The 23,141-nt window shown below is 35.2% G+C and overlaps 1 protein-coding gene across 12 annotated transcripts in view; it reads right to left on the reverse strand.

Moving 5' to 3' along the window:
• The window catches only part of AFDN (afadin, adherens junction formation factor), a 116,809-nt gene that overhangs the window by 27,405 nt on the left and 66,263 nt on the right, over window positions 1-23,141 (reverse strand). For all 12 annotated transcript variants that reach the window (XM_041468182.1, XM_041468181.1, XM_041468184.1 and 9 more), the window contains 6 exons: window positions 21,109-21,203; window positions 18,947-19,212; window positions 18,324-18,467; window positions 16,953-17,151; window positions 15,203-15,306; window positions 13,673-13,759 (listed from right to left, as the gene is read on the reverse strand). In XM_041468182.1, the coding sequence (XP_041324116.1) occupies window positions 13,673-13,759; window positions 15,203-15,306; window positions 16,953-17,151; window positions 18,324-18,467; window positions 18,947-19,212; window positions 21,109-21,203 (895 nt within the window). The remainder of the gene's footprint in view (window positions 1-13,672; window positions 13,760-15,202; window positions 15,307-16,952; window positions 17,152-18,323; window positions 18,468-18,946; window positions 19,213-21,108; window positions 21,204-23,141) is intronic.

Below are 23,141 nucleotides of genomic sequence, written 5' to 3' on the forward strand. Positions count from 1 at the left end.
AGCTCTGTGTAGTGTATACAAAACTACTGTATTATAGTGGGAGCTGAGCCCCAAAACAACTGCAAAACAAACATCCACATACATGTAGGTTCCCGCACAGAGAAGTAAACTACACAGTGGAAAATGTCTTCATTTTAAGCTTCTGAATGGTTGCATGGCAAACGCACTGAAAAGACACTTCCCAATTTTGCCAAGTCCCACCCATTCCCCTTCTAAATGTAAAAAAAATCCTAACTTTAGCAAGGGATGGAGATGAATGACACATGCAGAGTTGATGAAAATGCATCTGGCTAAAAAACACAACACACTTTTACTCCTGTAATTGCACAATGGGATAAAAATGTTGTGTTCCTGCCCCCCTTTTTCTCAGAAAGGTTTACAGGCAAAGCATAGAAAGATTCTTGAAAATGATCTTCTCCATGCTTGGGCTTATTCATCTTTAAGATGCAGAAAGCCAACACATGTGGGAAACTGAGGCAAGCTATAAAATCCAGTAGCCAAGATGAAGCCACACATTTGCATGAGATGCAATACCTGTATAAAGATTTTCTAATAATCTCACACTTATCTTAAGAAGTAATTAAAAGTTTTAAAAGAGTACAAGTTGAAAGATGTTAACACGTTGCACTTGCACGTTTGTCATGCACTTGGAGTTTAGTCAGAGTATGAGAATAATTAATCCTAAATTTGCTGTGGTTTACAGGTTGGAATTCTATGATAAAGGACAACTTTTCCATTTAACTGGAATTTTATTAACTGGAATTCTAAAAGATTTTCTAATCCTACTTGGGAGGTAAAAATAAACACAGGACACTTCTGCATACAGATGTCTGCTAGAATGGTAACTTGGGTCATTATTCTAAACCTAAATGAAGAAAATGTATGGGAAGATGTTTTAAGTGACCAAACTACCATGTAAAAACAAAATGAACAAGGAGTCCTCCCTTACCAAGAGATAGACTAAAAGGAGGTACAAGTCAAGAGGATAAATGAAAAACTGAGGTATGAAACACTGTCAATAAATCCAGAGATTAAAACCCACCAGGAGTTCCATTTTCCTTAGCACTATCTTTATCTCATCTGTGTGGCCCCATGCAGGGTATGACAATATTTAAAGTTGGACTGAAGGAAGATAGGGAGGCTTTTAGAAAAGAGGAGTAGCTTCATTTTTAACAAGGCAGGCTAGTTTGAAATAGTTTTTATCACAGAACAGAAAAATCTTACAAGATGGAGTCTAAAATTACAACCTAAGGCTATAAATAAAAAAAATTAAAAAAACCAAAGGAAAATTAAAAAAAAAAAAACAAGGACATAAAACACAGAGAGAGTTTATTAGGCATTTGGCTGACGATGATTGTTGAGTTTCCTATCAGTACTGTTGACAGGCCTTGAGTTGCAGCATCCATGCAAATCTAACTTCACCTGAAAATATCACCAGAGACTGGAGAAGAGAACAGCTAACAAGCTGGAATTGCAGCAAGAGCTTCCAGTTCTTTTTAAAAAAAAAACTATTTATCTTGGAGAGGAATTAATTCAGACAGACTGGAGCCAAGAAAAAACCCATTAAAATCTAACAATTAAAGCCGACATTAAAATCTCACCTGAGAGATAACTTTTTCTGAACATACATAAATAACATTAGTATATTCTAACACATGTGCTCTTATACATGGACACACATATTCTTCTCAACTAATTCAGGAAAAGTGCTTGCTAAGTATTCATATTTGGAATATTAAGACGTAATGAAGACTCTGTAAACTTTCACTTATAATTGTCTTCTAAATAGCAGTAGTTTAACTGGAAAAGCTGAGCTAGATATCAGGACATATCACCTTTCATAAAGGAATTCAGTAAAGAATTTATTGAATAAACAAATAAATAAATTAACTGAATTGCTTTCCTGTAGGGTCTGAAAAGACTGGAAGAGTTCTGACAACTCATGCACCTATGGCAATCCATAGCAGTTCAAGAGGCAATTTTGGCAACTCTGGTCAGCACCACTTCAGCCTCTATAATGCTGATACATTATATTTAAGATGGCACTGACACAGGGCAGGGGAGCAAACAACTAACCACTACAGTACTTCACTAAAACAGAACCTGAAAGGTGAAGAAAATATACAACCCACCCCCAGTGTTATGTTTGTTTAGAGGATTGACATTCTCCAAGTCACACAGACCTCAATCTCAAAAAAAATTTAAACCCCCCCCCAAAAAAAAACCCCAAAAAACCCCCCAAAAAACCCAACAACAACAAAAAACAAAAAAACCACCAAAAAAACAAACAAACAAAAAAACCCCAAAAACAAACAAACAACAACAAAAAACTCAAAAAACCCAAAAAACAAACAAACAAAAAAAAAAAAAAACCAAAAAAAAAAAAAAACCCCAAAAAAAAAAAAAAAAAAATTCCTCTGTATGTTCTAGTTGCTTGTGTACTACCCATGAAGAAGGCTGCCATAAACCCTATGCATGAAAAAAAGAAAAAAAAAAAAACCCAAAAACCACAAAAAAAAAACAAAAAAAAAAAAAAAAAAACCAAACAAAAAAAAAAACCCCAAAAAAACAAAACAGAAAACCCCAAAAAAACAACCTTACAAATTTTCACTGGGAACAGCAGGAGGATAGAAGGAAAACTAATTTGATACAAGAGCCAAGTCGATTTAATGCATAAAAAAAAAAAGCTCAGCTGAGACAATGCTACAATAGAAATTTCATACCTGTTGTCCAAAATGGTTTTTGCCCCTTTTAAGCCTGGTACAATTTTCTGATTAACTACAAAAATTCTGTCATGTTAAAGAAGCCAAAGGAGCAAGCTGGATAATGTAAACTAACCTCAGTTTTTGAGACAGCCTAACAAGAAACAAGTCCTTTTCCATCATATACATTTATAATATATCACTACACAATAGCCCATAATTGTTAGCACAATTAGGATTATTTTGCAAGCCCCTCCTTGCTCTGAAAGGATTGTGTCCAAAATACTGCATTTGCTTAAAAATATCACTATGAAAACTGTGAAAATAAAAGAAGCAGCATTAAAGAACACCTGACCAAAACAAACCATCACGGCTACTTCTATAGAGTATTCAGACCAATGAAGAAAAAACAAGATAAACTACAGTGATGCAAAAAAAGAAATTGCTACTCCCACATCAGGAGGATGAAAAATTGAGGATGTACAAAAGTACCACAGTAACAAATTAACAAACATGACAGATTTATTCAGAGTATTTATTGCTAGTGTTGCTATGTCACAAGATTAGTTTTATAAAACTTCCTTGTCAATAACAGACACAGTAAACTTTGGCTCACATACATTCCATTGGCCATAAAATCAGAACACACCATACAGTGCAACTGTATAGAAAAGTCACAGTTTGAATTCCAGGAATATCCAACAGACTTCTTAATGGGAGCACCACAGCTACCCATGAGCTGGTGAGTCACCACAGAAGCATTAAAAGCAAGCATAAGAAATTCTGCTTGCTCCTCCTTCCCATCAGGTATTTGCCAGGACAAGCAGCCATAAAGGCATGGTGAAAACAACAGCCAGCTCCTTCTAGTGAGAATCAACATGCAGCTTCATTCCCAGGTGAGCCACTCATGCTGTAACATGCTTATGGGGATCTGCCACCTGCAGAATGATGACTTGGAGGTCCTGAGACTCCACACAGCCCTACCACTATGCCAGTCTAAAGAATGAGAGGGAGTGAAGGTCCATCTGTTGATCAGGTGCTAACCTCTTAACAGTTGAACTACTCTCATGCCCCCACCCAACATAGGTGGATCACAAACCAGCTGTAGTTTCTGTGAGTTTAGCAATATTCTTGCAGTTTTAGGACACCTGTAAAATGACCTGGTTATTTCAATACCTATAGTAAGAACTAGAACTACAAAAACTATTATAAAAACACTTTTACAGTTTTTAAAAATAGCAGGAGAATTGTATTAAGCAATTGCAGGTGGAATTAAGGAAAAACTATGCATCTGCAGAGCACATCTGCAGTATAGCACCTAACCAAACTGGTGCTGCTCCAGACAGTTTACAGAAAGATCTTGTCATTACTTGTTCTGAAGCCTCTTTTGCCCACACCTGTTGAGCTTATATACTTTTTTTATCACTCTGATAAAACTAAAGCAATGAACAGCTTCCAATGAAGACTGGCAAAATCACACCTGATGAAAAAATACCCTTCAATAACAAATTTTTTAAAAACTGTTAGATGTTCTAATATTAAAAAAGTTTTAATATAAAAGATGACTTTAATTTCCATAAAATGTCAGACTGTCTTCCTAATGATCTTTCAATACAGAAATATACATTTCTGTTTTAAGTACATATATATGTAAATGGTTTCACATTTCACATAAAGAGTAAAATGAAAAAGTGCTCCTGAACTGAAAGTATCCTCACTCCCCAATTATACTTCGAATCCAGGAAAGTGTCATACAGTCACCAACCTTTTTAAGTAATGCTCCAATTTAAGTGTCTTCAGATATGAAGACTATATGTCAAAACATTTCAGTAGTTCACATAAGCATACATCTTTTAAAATAAGTAATTTTCAAGATTTTCCTAAATTCTTCATATTTATGCAAACATGAAATAAGATTTTATTTTCATAATGTAGGTATCACATATACGTGTGCACACATATACAAATATACCTTACTAAAGGTATCTGGGATGTCTCATAATGCTTTGGAGCTGGCAGTTTTTCCAAGTCACTTGAGCTTCTGTGGTATTTTATAAAAATTAAACAGTTTAATACAGTACTGCAAATAAAATGTATTTAAAGAAAATAGCATAGAAACGTAGCTTATCAAGCCTGATACCAGCCATCAGGCCTTTTATCTGCCTACACCCAGAGCAGATTTCACTGATTTTTATCAAGGCTAATTCCTGATTCCAGACTCTTAAGCTTCCACAGAAGCTCTCTGCAAGTTGTAATAAACATCCTTAAAAGCAAGTTTGTGGAACAGAATCAAGTCTCACTCTGACTGCCATGGTAAGTAATTAGTCCAGAAGCAATTAAATAATCCAAGCTTGTAAGCATTTTAAAAAATAACAGTTTACTAAACTATGCAGCAAATTTACAAATTCACTCTCTAGGAGGAAAAAGTGAAGGTTTTTGACCACCCAAACACTCACATTCCATAAAGTTGCATGCACTCTTCAGGTTGTAATCTGGATGAGTATGTATTTTATCTTCTTTAGGTACTAACATACTAAGTCTAAGACTAGCTGAACTACTTGCTGTGGGCCCAAAGACAGGTGAAAGGCCAAATTTGTAGCTTGCTAGGGTCCCACCTCTAGCAGGGGCAAAATTTCTGGACTTGAAAAAACCCACTTTGTCAGAGAAAGCTAAGGCCTGTGTTGCCTCAAGACCAATGCAGACACTTCGGAAATCTGTCATTAGAGAAAATACTTTTCAAGTATAAATGAGGTGAACCAGCCTACTGTATCTAAAACTGATCCGTTAACTGTGGTTACAGCTGCACTGAGTCATGTTGTACCCTGACTTTAAAAGAATTTTAAAACTGACCCATACTCTACATACAACATACTTTTGCTTTCCCTTCTCACAAACTCCTCCACGTCAGGGGCCAAACCCCAAATGTTTCTGGAGCTAGACAAAGAACTGTCGCAAGTGTGCAAAATATTTCCAGTTAAACAAAACAAGCACCATAAATTCAAACTTTGGTGATAATCAACATTATTCCACAGGTAAAGAAAACTAAGCATTTAGCTGCTATGACCAATTCCACAGTAGCTTTAAACTGCACTGAGTAGGAAAAACAGATGAGAAGTGTCTTACTACACAGAGAAAAACAAGGTAGACTGGCAGCCATACATCCAACATCTGAAACTTCCAATGACCTAGAAACTTTATGTCTGGTGTATCAGAATGCTCTGCTTACAAGAAACCCCTAAGGGAGTAAAGAGAAAACACTGAAGAGTTTTGTTGTTATTTTTAATGGAATAAGGGTTACTTGTTACTTTTTAATAAAATAATCTTTGCAATCAAGATTAACTTGCACACAAAGCAAGCAAGTGAATATACTCTCATCTTCTAAATGTGCTTCTCACAGGACAACCCAGGCTGTTCTGAAGTGGACATCCTGAAATGGCATTAATAAATTATACTGTACTGTACTCTTGTGCATATGTAGTTGTATGGGGATTTTAGCAGTGTTCAGCATGGAAAGCGGGTACAACGACACAAAGAGCTCTAGAGCATCTTCTGTGCTAAACAGAAATATATAAATTTACAACAGCATGATTTCTCGCACTCCAGGAATGTAACTGGCCTAACATTTAATTCTAAGATTGGAATCAAGTATTCAACCGTTCCTAACTTACTTTACTCTTACTCTCATGAAATGGGAAAAGTGGTAAGTAAATGCAAAAGATTTTATATACAACATTTGTAAAAGACTAAGCAAATTTTGTTCATTAGTCTTTCTTAACCTTTCTGAAAAAAAGAAGTCTTCTTTATTATTATAAATGCTGCAACTTAACATGTTATACTAAAAATGCATTAAAGGTACTCTTAATTTTCAAACAAATAAATTAAAAACATAAGCCTGTTTGATCCCACTTCTCTTTTGTTTGAAAGGAAAAACCTTTCACTGAGCTCAAGGAAAATATATTGCTTGAGCTCTATTTCACCCAACAAGGGTTAACTTTTTAATCTACACCTGCTATAATTACTCCATGAGCACTGACACACTAATAATACTGAGAGTTATGTACAAATCAACAGGTTGTACTGCAGGTCCTGTGATGCTCCTCCACAGTAAGTCAATTCTGATCTTATGGTCCAGCTTAATTATGTCTGCATTTGGCTTCACAGGCAAGACATAATGGGCAATTTATTTTGGAAAAAAACCCACCCTGTATGTCTGCACTTTTTCAAAGAAATGGCACTTGCCTTTATAGTAAGGATAAATTACAACTCAAAAAACCCATAACATTAACTTCTACATAAGGCAGGCTCTGCAGTTTCAGATGGATACAACATAATCCTGGATCAGTGTGTACACTAACCCATACTATTAAGCACCTAAATTCCTACTCCAACTGAGATTATTACTCATACAGTAAAAAGTCAATACAGAACTTACTAAGTTCCAAAAGTCTTTTCCATTAATGGGGGGGGGGGGGGGGGGGGGGAGAGAGGAACTGTACTAACATGTATCTAAACAGAATTTTCAAAATTATTAGAATGCCAGAATTTAAAGAAGCCTGGTAGAGGAATTCTAGCTACAGTATACGTGCACTGCAATTTCAGCAGGCATGCTAAAAAATGCCTGCATACACAGGGTATTAGTGCAATGAGGAAATGGCACATGAATTTTGAAACTCACTTTCTTTCAGAAGGCCTAAAATACATGTCTGGGTCACCTCTTTGCAGTATCAATCTAAATACGATTGAATAAATAAGACAAAACCCACTCCACTTGAGCAGAGCTGAGGTCTCACTAGCTACTGAGAAGAACAGTCACACTGTGATGGTGTAACTTTCAGATTTTACACAGCACATAAAACCATTAAAAAAATTTTGTACAACACCTACAGGGCACCAAAATTTAAGCAAAAACTCTGCTGGAAGTCTGGAATCAACAAAAACCAGGCAAATTGCTTACACAACAGCTAGTTATTTCTTCATGATAAAAACTAAACTGGCAACCTACATACTATTTTATTTCTGTGAGACTGAGAAATCTGTTCTGTAAATGAGAATTATACACTGTATTTTCCCTAAGGTCCTCCTAAGAAGCCTGTTAAGGCAACACCAGTAGTTTAGTTTAGTAGTTTATTACTGAACACTAAAAAAAAAAAAAAAAAAAAAAAAAAAAAAAAAAAAAAAAAAAAAAAAAAAACAAAAAAAAAAAAAAAAAAAAAAATACCTCCTCAAAATTTTAAATCTTATTACTGAAACATTTCAATTAATTCACGCTGGAAGGAAAGACCAGAAAATTTCCTTAAATACTTAGCAAATACAGTCACAGGAAGGCTTTAAATGCTGAGGTATTTGAAATCTTAAGACCTAGAACACATGTAAAAGGTAACAAAGTAAAAACAAATCCTATCAACTGTCTATATTTGCAAACACAGGTTAGATCCACATTTGTATTTTGTTACCAGTATAATTAACTATAAGCATAATTTTCAATTTTGGTAAAAAAATAATTAAATGAATGTTTAAACCTATTCCTTCTACATGGATCTCCTACAAGATATTAGTAGAAAAAAAACCTTCATAAAAATTTTACTCTGAAATTGATATTCCTGTAGTCTCAAACCCTCCTAACACCTTGAACTTGACTGCTAAATATAAAATGACAAACAGCAGTTTAGAAATTAAAGCAAATTAGAATAATTTAACTTATCCTTAAGAACAAACAAGGTTGCCAAATAATGCAAATTATTTACGGGTAAGATGTTACAAATTGTTTTTAGAACAGTAAGTTTGTTATTTACTGCTGAGCTGTCATACTCATGTTTTAAATGCTTCTATTAAAAAAGAAACGCCTTATCACCTCTCATACTATTTCAGTAAGCACTACTTAGTCTGACTACCTGTTAAAAAATCCTAGAAAATACACTCTAATTTATGTGCCAGTGGGGCCATATACATATGTATTTTAAGGTCCTTGTATGTATTTTAAGGTAACATTTTCTGTTGATACTACTAAAAGATGACTGAACAAGAAGTAGAAGTGTGCCATACTTTAAAAACCTAAATCACAATAAACTAATGAGTATAACCAGCATGCAAAGATTAATCAACAAAGCTTGCTCTATCATTCTTGCAGGACATGGGAATCCTTTCTTTCATACAGTAAGAATCTAAACAGAATTTAAATGCCTCTCCTCGGAGAGCGTGTTCAATAAGACACCCTAACTGCAAGGAATTTGAATGTTCTGATCTTTTCAGAAGGGTCTAGAGAGAATAAAAAATCTTACACTGCTTGGAACACTGATTTTAATTATTCTACTAAGATTTTATAAGAGGAAAACAGACTTTTAGAGGAACCTGGATTAAAGCCAACTAATATGACAAGTAAACAGATCACAGGTCATGCTATTCATGCTCTGGCACAGTAAAACAGTAATCACACCTGAAACTTTAAATATTAATAGTCACTTCCACAAATTTCAGAAGTACATATGAAGAAGGTAAAAAATTAGTTTTTTCTTTCTAGATTTTAGAAAGTTAGCTACTAACATCTGACTATATTTAACTGCATGCTGTATTACATAGTTGCTACATGAACAAATAACTACTGGCAGGTTTAAACAGGCAAGAGAGGAGGAAAAAGTACAGGGATAGTAAAACTTCAGAGAAAACAGTCCCAACAGAAACCTGAACGGACTTACCATGGATTCTGTTCTTCCAACAACAGAAAACCACATTTTGATCTCCGGGACTACAGATCCTTGAAAGACAAAAAACAATTCTCCACTTCTCTTCCAGCCCTCAACAGCAACCACCAGCTCTAGTCTGCTGGATTTTCCAAGATACCCATCAAGATAACTGGGAGCTCGATGCTATGACACAGTGTAGCATTTATCAACACCAGCTATAACCAATACAATATTCAGACTCTTACGTAATCAGTTATGCTTTCTGACTTCCATTTACTTTAGAGGTATTATTAAACCCTGAAAACTGCTAGAAAAAACAAAAAGGAAGCCCTTTTGTACTAAAGACAAAAAAAATCTCCAAATTAAACAGGAAGTAATGTGCTGGCCAACCGATGGCTAAGAAGTCACATGTGAAAGCCCCCAAAAAAGTGATATATTTTTAAAGTAAACTGCATGCACACGCAGCTTCCAAATCATCTGGATTTCATAAAAACTTAACCACAATGTGGTTGGGAGTCTGGCAGCTTTTAACATCAAAACATCTTTCAGAGTTACAGCAACCAAAGTCTGCACACAACCTCAAAAAGCAACACTGTTCCCTATGCCCGACCACTCCTACCAACTACATTTCCATATTCCATTACAAAAGCTATTGCTAATAAAGCTACAGAGTATTACTGTAAGAAAACATGCAGTATCTACCAAAGGGCAGAACAAGAAGTTATTCTTCTGGATCACATATGAAGCTATACACTTTAATTTTAAATAAAAATAAAAATTGGTTTAAAGCATTCAGTTTAAAAATTGCTGTTAGGTATTTTCCAAATTCATAAAAAAACAAAACAAAACCCAAACAAGCACAACACTGTTTACAATGCTCTGGAAGCTAACATCTGTTTCATAAGTAAACTTGTTTTCTCTCCTATGTTTGCATATAGCATATGCACTTACTACATGTTTGCTCAGAGGGGCTGTCCTGCCTCAGATAACACCAAAGTGACGTGAATTAGGTGATGCACTGAATTTCTGCTCTCTCTCTGGCACTCCTGACAGGCCTTTAAAATTTCTCATCAAATAAAATATGAGTGGTTGTGATTAGAAAGTGAAAGAAGTAATGCACTCAAACATCTTACCTGTCTCTAGGTGGGAAGAGGATCAAAGACAAGGTTCCCCAGGGACCTGACACTTTCATATACTCCTTGACTCACCTCTTTAGGTTTTGTTTTGGTTTTAATTACCTTAATGTATACATTAATGTATACATTTGTATACAAATGTATACATGTATACATTTGCAATCACCTAGTATCCCAAGGTAATACTTCTATCACAAGAATAAGCAGGTGCACAGCATTTCAATGCAAGTTGCATTCCTTCTCAGCTTGTACAACCTTTGCTTCAACTTCAATCCTTGTTTTTTGATTGCAGAAGAGAAGGTGTATCACTCGATAATTAGGAATATTTGGTGTAAAGGTATTATATAAGGTATGAATTTTAATTTTGTCATTAGAAACTCTTAATTGGCACAGGCTTTAAGCCAATAAAACCTCAAAACTAATAAATATTCAATCATTAGATTACAAAATTTTCAGATGTTTCCTCAGATATGAACAGAGATTTACTAGGAAAGCACACTTTTTTTGCAATGGGTAGAAGGAAGAAAAACAGTCCATTGGTATTATTTTTCTTTATGATCTCCTGAGAATCTGCCCACTTTGTCCACCTCTAGAATATTATCAAGCTGCATCTTAACAAACTCAATCCAAAGCCCGTGACAAGTATGAGAAGCCCCGTAACAAGAAAGGCAGGTCAGCACTGACATGCAAAGGTATACACACGTTACTGAAAGCAAGTATTTTGTCACATCACAGGAAAAGAACTGTTTTCCTAACAAAAGCTAAACAGATTCAGGGTTGTCCTACACTGGTTGGAGCAGGGCCTGTTGACCAGCTGCATTTTCTACTGCTACTGCCCTTTCAAAGCACTGTAGAAACCAATAGTTCATTATACACAACTGGGCCAGCAATCAAACTGGGATCCTGTGCAGGGCAGCAGCAACTAGGTATTTCTGAAAGTATGAGCTTTCATTTCTACAACTTTATAAGCACCTAATAACCAACCTCTTACTATTAGAAAGTTTAAAAAAATCTGAATCTACTCTCATATTTGCCTCTCCCTCTCATTTCAGGCATTCCATCCAGTTAATGTTTAGAAAATTTTACAAATAGTCTGTTGGACTTCGTCCCACCTTTTTCAAGTTAAAAATGAAAATTTTAACAATTATGCTGCTAAAAGATATACTACTTGTGACATGTAGAAAAATATGCTAGTAAATATCAACAACCTAAGGAATAGAAAGAAAAAATGCACCAACCCTTGCTAGCTTCTCAGTCACACTCACTCAATTCTCTAAGCTGTTCTGCTCTGACCAGACTGAGAAAATTAATGCTTGTGTATTCTTTGTATTCTTCTTTACTATTTTTTTAATGAAGCCTATTACAGGAAAAACACACTGATTACTCACAGTAAGCAACTTTGAACCTCTTGAAAATAATCCTACTTAACTACTACAGCAACTTGCTTCAAACAATGCATACGATCATTTCTATACAATGAACATTCTGATTACTTCATATTAAGCAGAAGTTTCTATTGTACAAACACCAAAACTAAAACAATCTGTTTCTTGCTTATTTCAGAGCAAGATTTAAAACATGACTGTTTTTATATCAGAATTCCAATATCAGGACAGCACACAGCAGTAAGATAAAATAGGACTGCCTGAACCAATGTTTCTGCAACTGTGCAGATGAAAACTCTTCCTTCTGTGACTGATCAGGTATTCCTTTATAGATGTCAGAAATCATGAAACGTATTAAATAACTTGTAAAAAACTTTCAGATCAAGCTTATACACTGACCAGTAGCACTCTTACATACTGCTAATGGAAGCTAAATGTCAGTTGTTAAATCAACATCTAGAAGCCAGCCAGTTGGATGAAAAAGGAAACTTTTCCCCCTGTAATATGCTGCTTCACTCTAGATGAGAAATTATATTTCAGAGTAAAGTGAAAAAAAATTACTTCCATGGCACATTTTGAAACATTCAACAGAAATGCAGATGGCAGTACGAAGTCTGATACAGATTTAATCCAGTGTCAAGAACAAGTATTTGGTTCTCAAATTATTAACACATTCCACTAAAATCAGAGCAGAAAATTGAATTACATTTCCCAGATCCTGAACTGCTTCCTCAATAATTGCTGATTGTTTAGAACTATACACCTGACACCAGGTACTCCTTTACAGATGTCAGAAATAATTCTTAAAAACTGATACCATGTAAGATTACCGTTTCAGGAACAGACTATGAAATGAGTGAAGGTTGTAAAAAAAACCAAAAAAATCCAAAAAACCAAACAGTGCTGTTTAGAAACAATTGACTGTGTGAGGTAACTTAAAACAATCCCGTTTTCAGCTCATGCACTGAGTGCCAAGGAGTACCGCAGCATTCTGAAGTTTCACGTACTACACAGCGAAGAGACATTAGGAAAGACTTGTTCCATCTATTGTACACCACCTAATCACAACACAAACTTTTCAGTATCACTGTTGCATAATTTATAACAAGTTTTAAAAGATTAAGTCTTCTCATATTTCATTCAGTTAATAAAGCAAAACCAACCAACTAGAGGAGTCTTCCATCTGGTGGCTGAAGCTGAATGTGCATTCTATACATGACTACGTAGTGCTACTAGCTACGCACCACCCTAGCTACTAGCTGCAGCATACACCCACAATTCAGGCTATTACACTGTAGGTCTCCACTGTAAAGAAACAAAACTGAATCCATTCTTGCTCCTCTGTGCAAAAGAAAAGGTGTTGTCTTCATGGCAGAAAGTACTCCAACTTTAATGTATACATTTGAATTGTTTTACTTATTCATCAATTAACCCACACACATTCTTTGCATCTACTTCTTTACTTCCAGCAGAAGTGCTAAATACACCTGTTTATTAATTCTGTTTAATAATGGCTAACTTTTGCCTCTGAAAAAACTGAATAAACCTGTGGCAGAGGTTTGAAGTGTCGTAATAACTACATTCGTATTATGTTTTCCTTTGTATTGTCCATCTGTACATTTTACAGAAACATTTCCCAATCAGAATAAAAGCAGGATCAACACATCAACAAAATGTGCACAAACAACTTAAGGGAAACAGACTTTTTCCACTAACATTTTCCACAGCAGGCTTTTTTCAGTAAGACTTAAATAAACTGACTTCCATACCTTGGCAGCAACGATGCTCAGTCCCATTCCATTTTGTTTTTTTAGTGTTACAGTGATAATTTCAGGTTCTTTTCTCAGAGGCTGAGCCTATCAAACAGCGAAGGGGAAAGAAGAAAAAATTCCAAAGTTCATATTCACTGCCAGGCTAGGAAAGTAACTAAGCAAAATAGTTCATTACAAACAAAACTACTTTGTTAGAGCAGCAGGTCTCACATCCTAAATAATATATCTGGTATCTATTTTACAGGTAGAATCCCTAACATTTAATTAACATGAATTCATATTAAGTACTACAGCTGTGTTATACTACACCGCTGAAACTTGAGGTCTACTCATTGTTCCTCCTTCTTTAATTCAGTAAAGAGATTATTAATGAATCACAAATCGAAATGTAATCAGTCTATAAAATTGTAGTAACTTTTAATGAAAACTGAAGTTCAGACTCCATAGACCCCTATTACAAAGGTGAGGGTGATCTACAGAGAGACCAATTTGTAGTGCTGCATCTAGAAAATGATATTATCTTCACAGAATTATTAAGAAGCCAATTAATTTCAAAGGCAGAATTAAATCTTTGAAATGAAGTTCCAAAAAATTTCACTTCTGAATACTCTTGAATACAGCCGGAGTCCCCAAACATGTTCAGTCTTTTTTTTTTAATATATCTTTCAACATAGTCAGTTCCTCAACTCAAAAAGTTGTCATCACAATCTTCATTAGCTGAAGAATGTCAGGTGGAGCACATTAGCTTGTATTCACACTGAAACAGAACTGTAAGTTCCACAAGACCCATGACAAGCAAAAATATAAGCCAAGAAGAGTAATTAAAAAAAAATAGTACTTTCTGATTGAGTTCAAGTATTAGAAATGCAACTAGTTTTTAAGCTGAAAACACTAATTAAAATATGATGCTATTTCTGTTTAGTTGCTCTAAAAAATATTTCACATAAAGCCACCATCTTTCCAAAACCAAGCTGTTCTGTAACTTTGATAATCAGACAAGCAGAAAAAAGCCACCACAAAACAAACAAACCCTTACAACAGAAAAGAAAAAACCCTTACCTTGCACTGAAGTGAGACCCTTTTTAGTAAGTATAATATAAAGGAAAACTAAAGATGTTTTGGGGTTTTTTTTTTTCAGGAAAAAGTACCAGACTAGAACTTTTAATATTAAGTATTTGGTTGGTAACTGCCAATTTGTAAATAAAAGCAGCTTGCAGTTCTGTAAGTTATAGATCCACATCCATATATATTTTTGCTTGTGTTTAGAAGAAATTTCTTCACTGTTTATTCTAAAACTGGGGAAATATGATAAAGTTTACTTATGTGAAAATTATAATCATGCTACAGCCTAGAAAAACAGTGACTTAAAAAAATTTCCAAACAGTTCCTTAAATGCACCAATTCACTGATGAACTATATGTTTAACAATGAAGCCTATTCTTCCTAACAAGGACTAAAACTGATCACATGAAACTCAACGCCTTGCCAAGATTGCAGTCAGTCATTATTCACTGAACCAATACTTACCAGCTCAGCATTCTCATGGGGCAGGTGACTTTCGTAATCTGCACCTTCAAAATATATTGTCCATGTGCCTGGTGACCGTGGATGAGGTGTTAGTCTACAAAAACCTAAAAGAAAAAGTAACATCAATATAGTAATGGTATTTTCTCAAGGGATTAATTAAAATAAAATAGTATTCATTTTTTTATGTTCATTAACATGTCAAATCTCATATCTCAGATGCCATTATGGGCTTTGCTGCAATTTTTTGCTACTACCTACAAAATGCTATAGTTCTATAGCTGTTGCTTCTCAGAAGCATACTTATTTAAAAACACTGAAAACACACAGAGAAAACTCCAGGGCTGCAAAATATTGCTTTTACCAACCAGATTCAGAAGAGATATGAAACACCAAATCATCTTTTAGAATACAAACTACCAGAACTCTGATTGAAACAGGGCTACAGAAATCTACTTTGCAGAGGGTCTAGCTAACCAGTCTCAGCACAGATTTAACAGAGGAGAAGCTCTGTGTGCATTCAATATCGTTTTAAATGCAGCACTGCAATTGACAGGTATTTAGTTTGATTTACTTTTTTTTATTTGAAAAATTCCTAGAATTTTGAAAAACAAGCAACAGCAGTTCAGAAATATCCAACATTTTTGCCTAAATCAAGGACATTGAGAACAAACATCACACAGAAATTATTAATCACTCCATCCAAATGCATTATATTCTCCTCGTCATAAAGATAATTTTTCAGCAATTCAGTTTACACTGTTTCACTCCAAAAAGTCCCTCAGCATAATGTAAGAGATACCCAAAAAGCAAAATTTTGAACATATGCATTAAAAGAGCCTTACTTATAATGAATGTACAGACATTTTTATGACAACTGAATTATACTTACTAATTAAATCATTTATTCTACTAAGATCCTTTAGTCTCAAAACTACATCCTCTGTTACTAACTGGACTTTCAAAACAGTCAGTTTCCTACTTTTCTTTTAAATGCAAGAATATAGCTTTTGTATAAACTAACTTGGAAGCAACAATTGCAAAGATTCATTGTAGTACAGAGTAAGTCTGCTTTTTCAACAGCCTCCTTTGCTACAGCCTCTTATTTACCTTGACATTCCTGTACAAGTTTTTTTTTAAACAACTGCTTTTAAGCAGAAAATCAAGAAATTCTAATAAAATTGAGTAGCACCAAATAAAGATTGTAACTTGTTAATTTACTGAAATGCTTAGACAGACCCCCTGCTTTACTTTCATGAGTTTAAGTCAGTTTCATGCAACCACAAGATCTATCATCTACTTGTGATCTGAAATTCTGTTGGACTACAAATACCCAAACCATAAGTTCTTACACTGATCAACAGTGAAAGCATTATTTTAACCTCATGGGCTTTTTTAATGTTACATGGAAGCAGCTGATGAGAAAAAAAAATTGATTTTAACTATTCAATTCACATTAATTTTAAAAATCAAAAAAGTTTTGGAGAAAAGGCAAAACAGTATTTCAGCAGGCTCTAGTAACTCAGCACTACTTACTTAGAACCTTGAAAATGAAAGAAAGGGACAGCAAGAAAGGTTAAGGATTTTAAAAAGCCTTAATTTTAATGGCTTGCAAAAGCACACACTTGAAGATAGTATAAAAAGACAGTATAAAAAGATTAAATCATACACAAAGTGGCTTACACCTTACTAAAATATATTCTGCATTGTGTGTTTGCTATGCAGATCATTGCAAAACAACGAAAGAACTAACCTCTTTGACAGAGTGGATCTAAAAATTCTTGCAAACCACTTGGAACATTTCTTACAACATCACAGGAATAGCCATCTTCCGGTAAGAGAAAAGGTAGGTGTAAGTCAGGATCCTCTTCCAGCTGAACTTCTCGGCCATCGCTGCGAGCAAGTTCATCCGCAGTATTTTCTGCAACAGTTACTACATTCTCTATCAATTCCTGGACAGAAGGCAGAAAAACACTGTTACTACAAAATTATAATTTTACTAAGTTAAAAAACCTTACATTAAGAAGATGTTAAGATTGCAAGAAAAATCAACTTCTTCAGCTCTGCTATGTACAGTCAGTACATGGCATGGCTTTATTTTATGAAATCCCATAGATAATTGTATTAGCAAATGAGAGAGAAGCTCTTATTTTTACTTCAGTATTTTCCGAACCTGTGGTGAATGTTATTGTTATTATTATTATTGTTTTTAATAATAATAATAATAATAATAATAATAATAATAATAATAATAATAATAATACCCAAGCAACTATGTAATTCTACCTATGTGTAAACAGGTAATATAGGTTATGTTCTTCAGTAAAAGACTTTTCAGTTTGGCAGCCAATACATAAAAACATCTCCAAGCTACATGTCCTTCCTCCCATTTCCCCAACACCATCCGATCTGCTGTATTTGTGCTTCTGACTTAATAAACAAATGTATCCGAAGTTAATAAAAGATGGACTTTGTAGACAATGCATTCAGCTGTATAAATATTAGACTACCTCTGCCTCTTTTTTTGGAGATCAGTGAACTATCAGAGTTTACCGAAGAGTGTTTTTTACAATTCTGCAATAACACAGCTGTCTTTTGAATTTTGCCATGAATAAAACTTGGAATTGTCAGTCATCTTAAATATCAAGAAAAACCCAACATTATACATATATATATATATACATATACATACAAATTCCAGGTACCAATATGTTAATCAAAGGACAACCTGTCCACTGCTTGTATGAAGGAATTTAAGATCCCTCAATATTTACATCCTACATGTCAGAAAGTGTAGTGTTTCTGATGCTTTCCTTTGATTTCTACAAATTAGCAAACTTTGTTCCTTCTGGTTATGCAGAACCAGATTTTAGGCACACTCTGTTTTCTCTTATAGCACCTTTCTGTATTTCATTACAAATGGTGTAAGATGCAGTGACACCTCTCTGAATATGTGCAACATGGAATGGTACCATTCTTTCCAACTCAGTGTAAGAGATTCTTGTTAACACCCTGCTTGAGTCAGTGAAGTACATCCACCAAAGGTAATATAGCTACTCACAGCCAATGTTTTTTTTATCTCCAATATGTTAAAACTGGACAATGAGTGATAGAAGAGACTTACTGTTGGGATGAGTGGTTCATCTGGAGCACAGTGATAATTCTGCAACAAGGCTTGTAGCTGCAGAGAATTCAGCTTAAAGCAAGTACTGTTAATATTTGGAACATCTGCATGTGAGTATTTGTCCATGGTAAGCAATGTGGTTGCCTACAGGGGAGAAAAAAGTCCCAGATGACAAATTCAAACCAGAATAAAACCTTAAGCCTTGTGTCTAAATGTTCTTTAGATACAGGAAAAGAGAAAGCAAGAAGGCAGATTTGTAACAGAAGCAACATCAATAGTCCCCCCAAACAAACACTAAATAAAGATGAATTAATATTAAATCTGTCATAAATTAAGCATATCAATTTTCAGTTGCTCTTCCCGTCTCTGTTCAGTATAGTTACAGTTCAGTCTTATAAATGGAGATTTAACAGCCATGTTCACTATTAATTTCACTTGTAACTTAAACATTAACAATATTGAAAACATGTTTTGTGTCTTTACCTCAATGCTACCTCAGCATTCCAGGATTGACTCACTCAAGCTATACTTGTCCACATGCTATTTTCTAGGAACACAGCATAGGCAAATATTGTCTTTGAATATACAAATATGTAAGAAGTGTTAATCACAAATACACTCACCTGTACTATTCTGCTCAGGTGGCAATCAGCAGCCAATTCTAAACCTTGTTTTTCTGCCCAGGCTTCAATGTGGCCAAGCTGCTGGCGCATGATAGCTCCCCAGTAATGTGAACATAACCCTGAATCTGGGGCTGTAACTAATCTGTTAAAAAGCCACATGTTGATAAAATGAAAGAGCTGGGAGAAGAGCTGTATGGTCAGAGCAGCATTTACTCTACATCGTCGCAACAGGGACATGGCTCCAGTCAAGGTGTGCAGCACATCATCTACAGAGATAAAAGAAAAAGTCACCCACATTCACAAACTGCAGAGGACGCCTGGTTTAGGCAATAACACAAAGGCACTCAAGTGAGGCTGGTGAATGCTAGGTGGAACCTACGCGTATTTAATTACAAAGTCTTTCAGAAATACACTTACTGGTCCATCATTTTAAACACAGAGCAACATTAAAATGCTAGGTGGAACGTAACCCCTGAAATGAAAATAAATTCTCGGGGAAAATATTTATCATACAAGTAAATAACTGGCTATACTCAACATTTAAATCACATTCTCACTTCAGTAAACTGATTTTTCTATTAGTTTTTATAACAAGTTCATATTCTGTTCTTCTATGCAACCTTTATATTCTACTGTTTCAAATGCATATTTCTATAGCTTCTTCTAAGTATCAAATTGTACTCAGAAATTTCAGCTGAAGTTATTTGCATTGTATGATGCAGTTAAACTACAGAATGCACCTTCTTTTCACACATCAGATTTTTAAAACACTACAAAATCCCATTTTCCAATTACTCCATTGCAATATTATCTAACAAGCAACATGAACTTCTATTAGCATCACCAAGAGCAAACACCCTCATGCTTCCCAGTGGAAGCAACACATTTATCTCCAGGTCTTCTTTAAAGCAATACTTTTAATTGGAAATCTCTTTTGAAGAAACCATTAGTTTTTTTAGAGTTGAAACTCAGGATTGTGTGTGAAAAAAATACCTGTAGGTTATAAGAAATCTATAATGCAGCTCAAAAACAAGTGAAATAAGAACAGCATCTGCTTTTATTCCAGTATCAGTTTGCTACATTTTCTGGGTTTGTGTCCCCAGAAATACTCTCACAGTACAGGGCACTACAAACATAGCAGTGCATAGTCAGTCTTCCTTAAAGGCTCAGTGCAGGAGAAAAAGCAAGAACAGAAAGCTTAATACCTAAAGTACCAGATAGTATCTATGAAATTTTCGTAGTTCAACAGAATGCTCTGTTTAATTGTTCTGCAGATCACTTTTCCTTCAATTATTGAGGCATTAAAAGTCTGAGCACAGTCACTGAGCCAGGATTACAGACACAGGGTGATACACATTGAGCAGGGTGCTCTGGTGGCAAGCATCATGTATCAGGTATCACAGCAGCAGGGAACCCTGGCAGGAATCTACATGGCCAGTCAGCCTGACCTTAGCAGCTGAGAGGCTCTTGATCAGCTTCTCCCATTACATCTCTACAGTTACGGGAGGAAACTGCCAAGCTGAGGACTAGATAAACTGATGGCAACATATGGTTGGACAAAAGGACTTGGTGGATTTGTGTATACAATGTCCAATTGGCAATCACAGATTAGTGGCTTATCTCATGTTTTGAGGGGAGACTGATACTGTTTAATTAGTACCTTTAATTAATTATCTGAGCAATGTGACGGAGCACATTCTCAGCAAGTTCACAGATTATACCAAGAGGAGGCAAAATACTGATATGCTGAAGAGCAGCAGCATTTTTCAGAAGGGCCTCATTAGGCTGGAGAATGGCCTCACAGGGATTTCATGAAGGTCAAAGTAAACTGCATGTGGGACAGAGTAAATCTGTGCAACAGCACAAGACAGGTGCCACCTGAACAGAAAACAACCTTGATGAAAATGATGAAGAGATCCTAGCAAACATCAAGCTGAATGTGACTGAACAGTGTGTCATTGCCTGAAACGTATCCAGTTGCACACTTAGCTCTTGAGTCAGCAGCAGTGCAGCTAGCAGGAGGGAGAGAGGGAAGCAATCCTTCCTATGCACTCAGCATTGTGAGACTGCATCTGGAGCACAGCATCCAGTTTCAGAATCCCTGGCACAAAGAGGATACAGGTTTAAGGGACCAAAATTCAGAAGTGATCAAGCAGTCTAACCTATTTTAGGCCTCTGAGGATTATTTTCCTCTGGATCATCAAGGAATGCTGGCATGTAGTTATTAAGCTCTGATTGCAGACAATGAACCAGGTACCTGGAAGGGAATGATGAAAAAAGTGAATTTTAAATCCTCTATGTGTTCATTATAAAGGTTCTAAAGAGAAGAGTTCTATCAAATTATAAGACTCCTGAAATTTCTGTGCTATGAATGTGATTATAGGAAACCCAGTAATACTTTTTAAAAGGCCTGAGAGACCAATTTTCCCATAAATTTCCTAGAAACATTGCACGAACAATTAGGTTGTCCAGGAACAAGCAATATGCACTTACATGCAATATTGCTACTACACTGGTGAGAGACAGTCGTATGCTACACAAAGAGATGCTGTCAGGCCAACCTTGGGTTCCATAAGCATGAAAAAATAATTTCTTCTAAACAGAAATAGATTTTTCTTTCTTTTAAAATCTAGCAAGAGTAGTACTTAAAAAAAAAAAAAAATTAATGTTGTGACCCAACACACGAAATCCTGAAACAACCTTAAGGCTTTGTGAGAGAAATTTTTTGATTCTTTTAGTTCTCTTACCTTTAACTACCCTAAAATAAAAATCTGTTTTACTATCCTTTCTCTTCAAATAATTAAACATTTTCTTTATCTCTGTTTTCGCTAATTCATATTTTCTGTTAAGAACTGAAACTAAAATGAATCAGATTGTAAATATATGTATACAAGAAAATATTTCATGGCTTTCTGAAACTCCCCCTTCATTTCACTGGAAACATTTTTAATGAAATACAATTGCTAGAAATTAAATCCATGGCAATTTCAACCAGTCCTGCAGTACGCCCATTACTATCAAGTAACATTTTCACAGCACTTCTTTCTGTTCATGCTTCAGTTGTGCTTTTTTATTTCCATTCTAAGTCCATATTCCAGGGGTCTCCAGAAGTTTAATACATGCATTTGCAATGTGCCATGTTGCACTATACTTAGGGAAAATCCACACAACTAAAATTCAATAATATTTTTGCATATAGACTGCTCATAATGTGGAGAGCTAAATATGGCACCATTCCTTCCTAGACACAGCAATATTCTGTCTTTGATGACTACCTGGCCAATTAAAGTAGCAGGAAATTATTTTTTAAGACACTAATTCAAGACACTGAGCTGCGGCAAAAGGCACAGCTTCATTTACAACTGGTGATTTAGAGATGCTATAAGAATTGAAAGACTTTGTCAAAATAGCTACTTGCTATACCCTACTTGCCCAAAATTTACTGACCAGAAAAAAAAAAAAAAAAAAAAAAGGAATCTGCAGGAATCCATGCAAAGGGGTCTGGTGCTCCCCTGAAACCTTTTGAAAGTTGAGAAAGCAATGACAAAGCTTCACGAACTACACATATTGCTCTTCTGAGAAACACAGCCCCTTCAGAGCTAAACTGTTCAACCACGGCTAGCTCTCCCAGTCTCGTCACAGTATAAAAAGAGCACACAATACAGTATTTCATATTACAGAAAAATGAAAATACTGTATTTAAAATAGTCATCTTACAAGTGGGAGTAGGCTGGGTTTAAGTCACCCAAGGTACACTGGGACATCTCTAAACATTAGTTTCTGAATGGCAAATTTGCTGTGAAATACTTGTTCAGTAGTGGCTTGAGGAGAAGGAAAAAATCTGCATATGAACAAAAATGAAGCCTTTCTTTTTGATTAATGCTGTGTTCAGCCAATATTGTTATCTTTATTCAAGGACACTTTCCTCTGAAGGTTTCCCTTCCCATTTGGTTGTTTCATTCAATTTTTCCTTTAATCGGTATTGTAATTGCCTGAGCTGGCAAGTATAGCTTGATTTTTACTCCAAACCAAAACCTGTCCCTCCTTTTTTAAGAAAAATCTGTGCAAAAAAACCACTGTGAAAATTGCTATTTATGAGAATTATGAAAGTAGATTATATTCAGAAGGCCTTAAAGAGCACAAGATTCATTACTTTAAAGACCCAGGAATATTTAAGCCTATGTATTTACATCCT

Source organism: Pyrgilauda ruficollis, unplaced genomic scaffold (genome assembly GCF_017590135.1).
Source record: "Pyrgilauda ruficollis isolate IOZ18807 unplaced genomic scaffold, ASM1759013v1 scaffold214, whole genome shotgun sequence".
Lineage (NCBI taxonomy): Eukaryota > Metazoa > Chordata > Aves > Passeriformes > Passeridae > Pyrgilauda > Pyrgilauda ruficollis.